Source organism: Eretmochelys imbricata, chromosome 3 (assembly GCF_965152235.1).
Source record: "Eretmochelys imbricata isolate rEreImb1 chromosome 3, rEreImb1.hap1, whole genome shotgun sequence".
In the NCBI taxonomy this organism is placed as follows: domain Eukaryota; kingdom Metazoa; phylum Chordata; order Testudines; family Cheloniidae; genus Eretmochelys; species Eretmochelys imbricata.
The window spans coordinates 190,469,471-190,482,836 of record NC_135574.1 but is presented as its reverse complement, the minus strand read 5'-3'; the positions used below and the strand labels follow the sequence as shown (position 1 = coordinate 190,482,836).

The 13,366-nt window shown below is 36.5% G+C and overlaps 1 protein-coding gene across 5 annotated transcripts in view; it reads left to right on the top strand.

Annotated features, from left to right (window-relative positions):
- The window catches only part of BCL11A (BCL11 transcription factor A), a 101,622-nt gene that overhangs the window by 5,532 nt on the left and 82,724 nt on the right, over positions 1 to 13,366 (top strand). For 4 of the 5 annotated variants that reach the window (XM_077813973.1, XM_077813970.1, XM_077813972.1 and 1 more), the window contains exon 2: positions 1,195 to 1,524. In XM_077813973.1, the coding sequence (XP_077670099.1) occupies positions 1,195 to 1,524 (330 nt within the window). Of the gene's footprint in view, positions 1 to 1,194; positions 1,525 to 13,366 lie in introns of those variants that run through there. The other variant, XM_077813971.1, reaches the window with a different exon arrangement.

The window sequence follows — 13,366 nt, the reverse complement described above, 5'->3', positions numbered from 1 at the left end:
AGTTAAAAAAAGCAAACAGAAAAGAAAGGCATGTCTGCCTTGTTATACAATCCACTGACGACTATGTGTGTAGAAATAGTCTCATAATGAAGCTTTTTGGAGCTCATTCAGAAAATTAGTCAACTTTGACAACATTAGGCAGGGTATTTCAAGTGTAAAGAAAGGTCTTTTCACCGTTGTTATGAAATGTGGCATTCAGTTGACCATACTGATTTATATATGATGAAGACCACAATTGCTAACATATTTAGAATAATTTAGGCATTCCTTTTTTCAGAATGAAAAAAACAAAACAAAAAAACCTAATTGGCTTATTTTCTTAAGTATGCAAAGGTATCCTGTTTAGTTAATGTGTCTAAGTAGAATTGCCAGTGAATTTGATATTTCTTTAATTTCTGGGAGGTATCTGAAAAGTATTGCTATTTAGTTTCCTTATTTATTAATTTGGTCTTTTTTCCCATGATTCGTTGACAGGTTTTCAATTTTTAAACGGACCAGAATACAAATATATAAACATCCGTACATACACACACAGCACAGGGCTATGTAGCCCCTCTGCATATGTGTTCATGCACAATCTATGTGGCTTTGCGTGTGTATGTTCATATCTTTGCACGCACACACCTAACTCACAGTTCAGCATTTCAAAACGTATGACTTGGTCATCAATATGTAGCTATTCCATGACCAAGTCATACATTACGGGTGCGTGCACACACACACACACACACACACACACACACTTCAGTCATAAATACATAAACATAAATAATACCTCTGGCAACAAAGGACAGTATTGGCTTTTCTTCATGATACCATAGTTGTCTCACAGTAATTTTTTTTACAGCTGTTATTTTAATTTTCACTATTAAATCATTCATTCAAATTAGGACTTTGTCTAAATCCAGGAATATAGATAAGATGGCAGGTTCCATTCTGACAGTTCTGCATATTACAGCTGCTTTCTCGAAATATGTTCCCTATCAACATCGATAACTACATTTGCTTCTTGTTGGACTGATAATGTGCTATCTGTTCACGTAATGCAGGTTTAGTTTTTTCATTCTATAAATATTCAAAACTCGGTGTAGCATCCATGAACAGAGGGCTCAACAACATGATTTTCTCTCTCCCCACCTTCTCCTTCTTTTCACAAGAGGTCTAATGTTTCTCCTTTTGTTTCTTAAACTGCAGCCGAACCTCTTGAAGCCATTCTTACTGATGATGAACCAGAGCATGGCACGTTGGGAGCTCCAGAAGGGGATCATGACCTCCTTACTTGTGGCCAGTGTCAGATGAACTTCCCATTGGGGGACATTCTTATTTTTATTGAGCACAAACGGAAACAATGCAATGGCAGTCTCTGCTTAGAGAAGGCTGTGGATAAGCCACCTTCACCCTCACCAAGTGAGCTGAAAAAAGCATCCAATCCTGTGGAGGTTGGCATCCAGGTCACACCAGAGGATGACGATTGTTTATCAACGTCATCTAGAGGAATCTGCCCTAAACAGGAACATATAGCAGGTAAATTGAAGCAAGGAGAAGCATTTACAAGTTTATTTCCATGTTCAGTCAAACTGTAGTAATAATGCTCACAGTTGTGAAGTGCTGTGTCTGTTTTTCCGTTCTAGTCACCATGACAGCCAACGTGTTAAATACTCTGCGTTTCAGTTCATATTAAGTACACAAAAAATATTTCCAAGTGGCTGAGTAGTTATAGCATCAACAGGCCCATGCAATACTCATGTGTATTTTCAACAGGGTTTGCTAGGATTCTGTTTTCTTAATTGTATATAGTATAGAAGCTGTCTCCTTGTGTGTTGTCTATCTTAATTCCATATATGTATATTTTACACTCTGCTGTGTTATACAAGAACTAGCTTTACAGTCTTTTGTTAACTCAGGGGTGAAAGAGTTAACTGAGCATCAGCTAGCCTTGGATCCATACTGGCTGTCAGCGTATGGACTGTAATTAAACACAGCCCCATGGCAAAGTGACACCACCGACCTTGACTTTAAGATGCCATTTTCGACTGGCCAGGCCAGAGTAGAGAGGGCAGTTGCTGAAGCGCACAGACATGCTTATTCGAAAAGTTTAAGGGCATGTTGGAAATTTCAAAAGGTTGGTTTGACAGGAAAGGCCGCTGTCTGCAGCCTGCCTCCTCAGCCAAATGATAAATGCTTCTCTGTGCTCTCTCTTGTCTCTGATGTGGTTTTGACAGATGTATCTTGATTTTGTTTGTGGTTTACACAACCACATGTCACCCGTACAAATGTCCAAGACTGAGTTCTGTTTTGCACAACAAACAATATATAAATGTAATTTAAAAAAGTAAATAATGTCATTTCCTATGATAAATTTTTAATTGGAAAGACACTATGTGAATGTCTCAGTGGCTGAGGTTAAAATAATTGAACTTAATATGAAAAAGAAAATCAGAGAAATACTGGAAGGCTAACAAGTCAGTTAGTTTCTAAAATCCTGAAAGTAAATATGAGCACCACCCATTGCTTGGTATTAAATTATGCTTAAAATATAATTATAAATATGTAGTGCTGTAGCATATTAAAATCAACCAATGCCTGATCTAGTTTTATGGAAACATCAGTTAGGATAAGACATCACTTATACCTCTATTTTAATAGCCTAAAGGGTAGTTCAGTGTTAGCAAAAGTACTGTATGTAATCACATGATATACTGGATCTTGTCTTTGACTTACCATGGCCACACAGTTCAACCATAATAGGTCAGTAGGCATTGCAGGATTCAATGTGATATTTTTTTCCTCCAACCAATCATTAAAATCAAATGTGGCATTTATGTTTTTTGAAAGCTTTGTAGTAAGAGTATATATATATATATATACACACACACACATGCACACACATATATAGGGTCAATTTACTGGCAAGCTGCATTTTGAAAGATGGCTTAAATTTTCCAGCACATTCAACTTCTGTGACATGTAGGTTAAAGAGTTTTTTTCCAGAGTGGTATATGGCAGTGACCATTTCCATGTGCTGTCTGTGATTTGAAGGAAAATGAACAGAAGTGTAGGGCATGATTAATGAAGCAAGAGCCTAGCGGAAGGGATTTGTAGTCTTCAGAGATCTGAAGCCATGCTAAATCACCAAATATGGAGTAACACTTGTGTGATGTAACATCGTATTTACATATTGAACGGCTCTGTTTAAAAGACAAAACACAGTATCTGTCAAGCAAGAATTAAAACCACACTTCTTGCCATGGTCTCAAATAGGCCATTCAGTCTAAGATACAACCACACTGAGGAGTTTAGAATTATTTGCTTTAGTTTAGAATTCTACTATTACAGTTGTTGAACCATGTGAGCCAAAGCCTGCCTTCTGTACTCATATATATAGGGTGGTTACCATTAGTTAGATTCCTAGCATTAGTTAAGTGGGCAGAATTTGGCCCTGAAGGATGTAATGATGTTGCTAATTAGAAGAATAATATGTTTTTAACTGTCCCTTGTTCTTCTAAATGGTTCAGTAAGCTAAGGACTGAATTCGGGGTATGTACAATGTACAACAGACAAAAAAAACAACTAAGGACCTGATCCTGCAAACCCTTTCACATGCACATAAATCATATGTGTGCAGATAGTCTTTACTCAGAAAAGGAATTCCATGAAAGTCAATAGTACTACACACAGAGGTAGAGATTACTCTTGTAAGTAAGGACTGCAAGATCTAGCTCCAGTTCTTTTCATGTCTCCTGTGCAGAGAGATTTCTGTGCAATTATGTTTAAAACTGACACATACCAGAAGTCCAATACTGTCTATATTTCTTGCACATTCAAAGCTCCAGCTGGAATCAATGGGAGTTTTGGGTATGGAAGGAATGTAAGATCAGCTTCTAATTGTTTTCAAAGGAAAAATATATACAAGCTCTCCAGTGGGTGCACAAGTGATGTGACTCAGGTGAGGTAAAGCTTTCATGCACGGATAATTATGAGCTCTTATACTGTTCCTTTAATTTTTATTTAATATGTTTCCACACTGGAATTAGTTAACCAAGAGACAGTTTTGTCATATCACAAAGTAATATGTCAATAGCAGGAATGATCACACCAATGATTTCCAGTGTCCGTCAGTGAAATTAACAGTCAGGGTCATTGAATAAGTTGTGGAGTTCAGGTATTTTGGGGGTCCCTGAAGTGAATCTCAGAATGGCAGTTACTAATTCCCATATTTTATATCTGTGTTCCTTTTTGCAAAAGTAGAAAGGAAACAATAATCACAAGAATGCAAAAGATATGTGAATATGTAATTTTAAAAATAGGGATAAATGATACAGAAGCTGAATGAACCAATTCTTCATGATAAAAGTCCAGAAAATATATTTAATAACAATGTAAAAAATGCAGCCAGTTAAGTATTCTTCAGAAAGAGGTTACTGTAGAGTTCTAGGTTAGATATATTTATAGTACCTGCTTTGTGTGTCATTTTACAGTCAATAATTTGGTGCATTATAATAAGAGACCATCTTCCTAAGATAAGTAATGCTTAGGGATCAATGCACCCAACTGCAAGAAAGGCAGTCACTCAAATGTACAGTGAAATGATGTATATTTTAACTGTCTCTAGGCGTCTCTTCATCCTAACCATTTTCCAGATAAAGGAATGCTTATAATAGTATGTGTGTACATGTACAATATGCATGCATATACATAAAATATAGATACACACATCCACACATAGCTGTTCTGTGTATGTGTGTGTATCTCTCTCTCTTTGGCTTGATATAAAATTTTGAGTGACGATCCAGTGCTATGGCAGAAATGTCATAAATTTAATGAAAATTAATAGGATATGTTGTGTGGGTCCAATGAGGCAGCTTTCATCAATATGTGTGTCAAACACTCACCACCAGATATCAGCAGTCTGTGATTTGCAGTGAGTGCTACGGCAGGGGTTTAGTTATCCAGTCTCTTATTTTACAATAGAGGAAAATATTAACTGAAGTACCAAGATATCAGTGAATGTAAAACTGCTGTTCACTTACTGAAAAGGGAAAAGAAATATTTATAGTCCATTGGTGTTAGGTTTTGATGCTTGTTGAATACATAAAGCTGTATAGATTAATGAAAGATTATTTTTTGGGGGGGAGGGAAAGGCATTTTAACTACTACTACACTTCATATTTATCTCATTGGAATGTTACATATATTCTAATTTATAATTATGATTGTATAGCTTTATATAGTGTATATACAAAGAGAGAGAGAGAGAGAGAGAGAGAGAGAGAGAGAAGTTCACTTTGAGTGCCTACATCTGTTTTCTCCAATCGCCAGTTAGATACAAATCCAACATAAGGAAAACAAATGTCAGAAATACGTTTCCATTGAATAATCAAATGGAAAATGAACCTAGTATGATACTAACTGATGGACTAAGTACATTTAACTATTAGAATTCTCAGAATAGAATTTCTTTGACTTGTCTATATGCCACAGAAATTCTCTTAGTACACTATTAGCAATTACTGTTGTAATTCTGTGATGCGTAAATTGCATTTCCTTATTATTTTATTTTGTTCTGGATAAAAATCATTGGCTGATGAACTGAATAGTTAGCATTGCATCTAAACAATGAGACAGAAGAAGCTTAAATATTCTAAAATGGCTAAAATTCTAACTGTAATTGTTCAAAACAAAGCTTCATAGCAGATAGTAATGGGCTGGACAAAATAGTTACAAGATGGAAAATTTGTGAGGGCACTATCCAAAGACTCATGATTATGAGATTCTCAGTCCTGCGTACAAGCTGTATTTGTAAATAAGACAGAGAAAGGTTGTGAACTGGCAGCTTGGATGTTTTGTTAAAGTACAATGTCAGAGAAAGTCTCTTTAAGACAAATTGTAAATAGAACTGTCACAATGATTGCATGATTGAGCTACAGAAGTGTCTTTCAATTGTTGGCATTGTCAGAGGACTTTTGAAAGCTTAATTAAACACAGTGGCCTGTATGGCTGAGAAATTTACTTCTAGGAGGGAAAAAAATGTTAAAAACGTAGGCGATCCAAAAGTGGTTACTCTTTCAGTGACACACAAAAGATTAAACTGTTTGTGCATTTTTCTTGTTGCCTTTTTATAAATAACAGTTTTGAAGAAGCATCCATGTGATATCAAGATCATCCCTTGTATGAGGTGGAGATTGTTAGTTTTTCTATTCCCTGCTGTTACAGATAGTTAATGTAAAAATAGCCTTTTATTGGAAACACAAATATGTGTTCATTTCAAGAACAGAAGCAGAGTGTAGAAAGTTTCCTTCTGATTCAGCATGATTATTCCAGGGAGGCATCAAAAGTGTTATAATTCCTTAAATTGCGCCATTTCTTGTCTTCTGCAAATCGTATCCTTTGGTTTAGAGGACTAGAAATATGTTTTGCATTCTTTCTTCTATTATATGTGACATTTAATTGTTAAGCTCACCATGGACTGAAATATAGCTGGATACAAAATATTTGTGGTTGAAGAGCCAGCCTAGCAAGCATTAAATTTAGCAGATATGAAAAAGGTGCAGATTAACATTAAACGCTACAAGCTTTGCAAATAATATACTTAATAAATGTACGCCCTCTGTAGCCAGACTGAACAATAAAGACTGAAATATGGGATGGTGAGGGGGAGAAAGTGTAAGTAAAAGATCTTAACATTAGATTACAGGGGAGAAGTAGATTCTTTCCTAAAGATTTCCATAATTTTGTAATGTAAATTTAAAAGAGAAGGAAATCTTTTAGCATTACACAATTTTGTACATGCAACCCTGAGAACTTGAATTCCCTTTTTATTCAATTCAAGTAATAAAGACAATTAAGGAGACTTGAGAGACTGTCAGGCTGTGGGAATTCAATCTCCATTTGTTTGTCTGCTCGCACTGTTTATTATATAAAGAAATTTTTTGACAAATTCACTCCAATCTCCAGTCTGCTTTTATATCCAATAGTACCAGCTTTGTGCAATAAAAGGCATTGGACATTGCTTGGCACATTGCCACTTTTTTAGCATGGGATCTAATCACTGAGGATCTTTAGTACCTTTCTGCTTGTTCAGATTTCATTTGGGTCATGGCTATGCCAGCAGTGTTGTTATTACAAGGGATTTTTATTTTTTAACTTGGAGCACACTTTCAAAACAGTTTTCCATCTAGGAGGTTTTTATTGTGTATGTCAATTTGAGGGGTATTGCTGAAGTTCATAAACTATGTCCAGATCATATAATTTAATAGATTAAGACCTGTATTGTTATTTGTAACATGGTCATAAAATTCAGTGCTTTTCGCCCCAGAGGAAATAAGCATATTTAATCTGAATATACACAACATTGGACCTGATTGGGAGCAGGATTGGGCCCACTGTGGTCCATTTCAGTAAATTTACCGTTGTGATTTGCTACATAGTTTTTAAAACAATAGCCTAATCAATTTGTCCACAAACCATATTGTTGCTGCCAGAATTGTTTTCCATCACAAAATGAATTTCTACTAAATGTAACTTGGCCTTTAAGATCTGATTCTGCAAGTAGTTGGTGTTAATTTTATGCGCGGTGAGTTGTCTCACTGAAGTCAGGGCTCACATGCATAAAGCTACACATGTGCATAAATGCATGGAGCAGCAGGGCCTAAGACTGCAGCTTTTAACATAAACAGAGACCAAAGGCAAATCTGAAATAAAAAGTACCTTCATTATTAAAGCCAGTCTGCTTTATGCCAAACCCATTTTGAAGCCTTATAAACATCATCCCGTATTTCTAATCAGTGTTAGTATGCAATGTATTCTGTATTGGGTTCACTGGAGTTTGTTCCCCAACCTTTATTGGCCAGCGGCACTCACTGTGCATTTTAAAAATATTTCAGAGAGGCTTTTGCTGCTCTTAGAGGGTTAGTACTTGGTGCTGGTGCTTCAGCTCATTCGTCATTCTGAGGTGGCATTGAGTTATGTTGGCAAGGGAAAGGTTTGAGGTGTGGGGTGTGGTGAGGGCAGCCCTGATCCCAGCAGGGAATTTGTGTTCTTCATTTGCCTTTACAATAGGAGCACAGTTACTGTACCTTGGAGCAGCTCTCAGGTGTGAGCTCAGATGGGCACATGTAAATGTCCTGTCAGAGGCAACACAGGAATATTAATGTTCCCATACTACCACACGATAATAAAGCTGTACACAGCAAGCTTAATATGCAGCTAGTCTGGGGAATTGTATAAAACTTAGATGGCCTAGTGTGAAAGACAGCGGTGGAAAAATGTTCAATATGCCACAGATTCCATTCTTGTTTTCCTTTGATCTAAGGCAAAATGAAAACATCCACTTTTTTCCTGCCTCATTTCAAATAACTGATTTTCTCCTTCACCCCTCCCAACCCTCTCCAAACCCTCCGCCCACAAAATATACAAAGATTGCATATATGACATAGAATGGAATTATTTGGAAATATGTCAATAATTGGAGTATTTTCTTTTTCAAAGTATTAGCCCTCATTTATTTTTACTACTTGAGATTGTTTATTTTGCTTTCCTTTTTTAAATGTCTCTATCTGTACTTGATTGTAACAAAGGAAATATAATCAACATATGCAGTCAGCTTCAGTCTCCTTTACCCCCGACTGTAAAAATCAAGCGATCCTTTAAATCCAGAGTAACTGAGTTAGTATTCACACAGGTTTCATTTGCACATTCTTACAGGTTCACAATTTAAATGCCATTAAAATGTATATTTCTCAGCTTGGCGATGTTAGAGGATTTTTAATAATGTGTTCATTTAACAGAATCAGCAGCTGTCAGAACCAGTTGTAGTAAATCCATGAAACATACAAAGAAAAATACACGTTTCCTGAAACAAAACACTTGAAACAAATTGCCTGCCAAAAAGCTGTTGAGTTCTAGGTTTGCAGATAATGCACAGAAGTGTTTCTTCTCTCTGCTCCCTCTGGAGACCCATGTGAGCTTGTCTGATGCAATTCCATTGGAAGTTTTACTTGAACAGGTTTCTGTAAAACAACACCTTTCCATATTGGATGGGTGCATATAAACCAGCCTGCGATTAGGTTTTTGTGTTTTACTAAAAATATAAAATACCAAGGTTAGTGTGATAGACACGCGTGTGCACACACAGACAGAGTAATAACTACATGAACATCAAGGAAATGATCAAGCTTAATCTTTCTGTGAAATAACTGTTGTGGCAAGGAAGCAACTTCACTGCTAAACTGTGCCTTTACAAGTAGGTGTTGTCAGTGTGTTATTTAGGGCTGAATCAGCTTCAGTCGTTGAATTCACACTGGAATACTGAACATGTACATTGATGAAGGGTTACCTGGGGAGATTTGTCCAGTCAAAAACAATGAGTTTTTGTTTGCATCCTCCTTGTTCTCAACATAAATGCTGAACAGTCACACCTACAATTTAATCTTAGCTTTATCTAAACCACTTTTCTGATTAAAAACCTCTAACCACATAAAGAATGAAATTATTGTTGAATAGCAGGGACCTGAAGAACCTTGGCACTGTGTATGTGTGTGTATCTATATCTATATCTATAACTATATATCTTAGTCTCCTTTCTTTTAATAAACTCAAGTTCTAGCACATTACCCATGAGGAAACAATTTCTAATTTCTAATTTCATGTTCATTATTTGCTCAGTTGATGTAGAAGGCAATGAAGTACAAAATGCAAGAAACAACCCCCCCGCCCCCCAAAAACAAAAAAAAAACCCCAAAACCCAACCGCCCAGCAAAAATTATAGCAATTAATTTGCCATCAAATAAAATGCAACCTGGCTATGCTATCAACATCACAGCTGATGTATCAGACACTGCCATGTTAGTTTTGTAGTGTATTGGCCATTGAGTTTATTTCTTTTTGGAGAAAATATAATGATCAGCTAAGGATTGCACTAAAGCCAGTTCACATAATATGTATGATACATATACTGCTTCGGTGTAATCAATGGCTTTCGACCATTTATTTATCAGTAATATTATTTAAAAAATTGTTTTGTTCCCAGGAAACATAATAATGTCACATCCTCATTCTCTGCAAATTAGTTTGTATTAAAAAAAAGAAAAAATAATCTTACTTCCTGCGGAATTCTTTACAGGCTGTAATATTGTGGAATAAACTATATATTGTCCTGTGTTAAATTTGTATGTTAGAAAAAAATCAATAAGGAAAAATTAAATTCTGATAAAGATAGTCTTGGATCTTTGAAAACAACTGCTGTCCTTTTAACTAAAACATTTGAGGAGCTTCAAAGAGTATGTATTTCTACTGATCTTAGAGCAGCGTGACTGGTAGCAGGGAGAAAAATCGTATTCAACATACAAGTGGATTGCTTAACAAGTCAGCACAGACACATACTTGTTTGTACAATAGAGATAAAAATTCCTGTATAAAAATAATTTAGTTGCTGACAGCAGGTATTATGCTAGCGCTGCCTCTTTTGTGTTGGTTGAGGGTCAGGGATCACGACTTCTGCTTTCTGCTCAGGGTAGCCTGTCACGATTGCTTGCCGAATTCTGGCAATAAGTTAATTGCTTTATTTTTAGGAAAATGTAGAGCCCTTATATGTGCTTTCACTCTTGCGTACTGTAGTTGCTCTAAAAGCGGAGAAAGAGAGAACAAATCTAATAGGGAAACAGACTGGAAGGAAGTTTGAGATATTTGGCCTTCAGAAGCCATTTGGTTGGCAACCTAGCCTTAGTTTCTAAACTTTTGTTTTTAATCTAATTCTGGTTTATGCTGTCACATCCCATATCAACCCTCATTGAACTCTACTCATGTAAAGTAATGTCAGTGTCAAAGAGAACTGGTCACAACTGGAGACCTGTGGCTGATACAAATGTTTGTTGATGCAGCTTTCACACAGTACTGAATTCTATTCTTTCTAATAAATGTTAAAACGTAAAGAGTTAGTGAACAGGACAGATGGAGGAGAGAAGCAAGGGAACAGGAATAGTTGTGTGTATCTTTTTGGTTCAAAAAGGTTGCAGGAAAGATTAGCTATGGAAAATAGTCTAGGGAGTAGAGGGGTGGGAATATAAATTATTTGAATGTTCTGTAATCCTTCAAAGTCAGTTCACCTTAACAGCAAAAGACACGATCCCTGCTTTATTCATGAAACTTTCTCCTTAAACAGCGGAGCCTTTTAAATTATACGTGGTGCTTTTAAGCATAAGTGGAGAATTAAAGGCTCGATCCTGTAAATTACACTTACAACTGTTAGTAGGATTTACTGCTCTGAGCAGTCCCATTGACTTCTGGGGCTACTCATGACAGTAAACGCTACTCTTCAGATTAAGTGTTTTCAGGATTGGGCCCTAAGAGATAGGGTTCTGTTGCATTTTTGAAGTCTGATGCATGATAAGCTCAGTTCCCACAATGTTGACTAACAGCAGAACAAACTTTTTGACTGTCAGCTGACATCTGTATGATCCATTCTGACTGTAAGTGCCAAATCAACTGGATTTTCACACATCTGAAGTGAACCAAGTGCCTTCATTACACATGTTTTTTTTCCCCTTGCCTTCTTTTAAATGCATACACTTTTACAAATTAATACCACTGCTTTTGATTAAAATAATGTTTTGATAATACATTTGATGTTTACATGGAAGATGTGACTTGATGGTAAAAGGCTTTTTTGGAGGGTGGCAGAAATCTTGTTAATCTGCTCTTTGAGAGCAGCACACAATACTGCCTATGAGCAAGTCTGTGGTGCTTTTGATAAATCACCATGTTTAGAGATAGGTTTGGCTCTTAAGGGCTTAGTTTTATGAACAAAGTCCATAACAATGTTTTCTGCCTCTGTTTGTCTCTAGCCCCTTTGGCTTGACTTGGAGCCCTGTGTTTGGTTTAAGCTCAGTCTGGAAGATATAACAATTTTGCATTTTTTTTTTAAAAAAGGAAATCATAGGAAGAAAAACCCTTTTGCTTTTTGGATGAATCTTACTGATAATTTGCTAAAGCTCATTTGAATTTTAAGCACTTCTTTAATCTTCAAAGGCTAAATTGCTTTATGAATATGCATGGTGTGGGCAGACTTTAGTTCATTACCTAGTTGTAAATTCTAATGACCATTAGGTCCTTGCAGTAATTGCGAATTGTTTTGCATTTTTGATTGGCCTATTAACATGTGCATTCGGCACACATCAGGCCAGCCTGTCAGGCTGCTGAAGGAGAAAAAAAAGGTGAAAATTGTTTTATAGCACCAAGATTCTTAGATTTTCAATCTTGGAAAATTGATGATGTAAAAAAATTAAAGCAGTGTTTTTTCTTCTCAAGATGGAAAGTTCACCAAGAGATTTGACATATTTAATTTACATGATGACTTTGCACTCCTTCATTAATGCAATTTGCATATGAAGCTGTTGTTAATCACTTTTGATCATGTTTTGTGTATTAGCTGCCTCAGTGGCTCTTCTCCCTCAGATGCTCTAGTCGAAAGCAGCAAAATGATGCATCTTCTTGCCAAGTTTCCTTTAGTGAATTGAGGAATTAGAAGTCTAACCTTGAGTAATTAAATATGTTTTATCAGTTCTCTTTTAATGTTAAGTACAGTTTGTTGGAAATGGAGAATGAAATTGTTCCCATTTGGGGGAGACATTCCTTTAATTTTTTTTTAATATTTATATAAATATAGCTAGATATAATTTTTTTTTCAGTGAATCAGAGTTGTCTTGGCAAAAGTTAGAGGTTTAGCTGCTAGCAATCTGATAATAGTAAAATGGAATACTTCAACACTTAGGTATTTCTTAGAACTACAGGACTACTTTAGGACATGCAATCTGGACCTGATCCTGTTACCCTTACTTATCCAATTTTGCTGTTGAATTTATTCAGAGATTTATGTGAGTAAGGACTGCAGGGTCAGGCCCTGTAGTGCGAAGAAAATGTATTTTCTTTCTCATCAGCTCTTTAGTTGTTTGGATTGAAAATCTTAAACACCAAACAGTTTTTCACCATGGCCAGATTATTCCCCCTGGATAGCATGTTTTGGAGAGCCCCTTCTGCATCCTGCGTTTTTCCGAAACACTCACACTGTCTTCACCAGTGCTTAATTTGTAATGAAAGAGGTGCCGGGGCTCAAGTAATTAGATGCCGGGACTCAAGCAGTATTTTTACATTCATAACTGATGCAGCAAGCCCAGAGGTGCCAGGGGCATAAACTGCCAAGCCTAGAGGTGCTGGGCTCAGCCCCGGCAAGCCTTGACACAAACTAAGCACTGGTCTTCACCTAGTTAGTAAAGTAAATCATGTTCTTAGGGCTGCTTGGCCCATGTCTTCCGATTGCCTAATCACAAGCAGGCATCTTTCCCTCCTTCCCTGCATGTGCTCTGATCCTGTT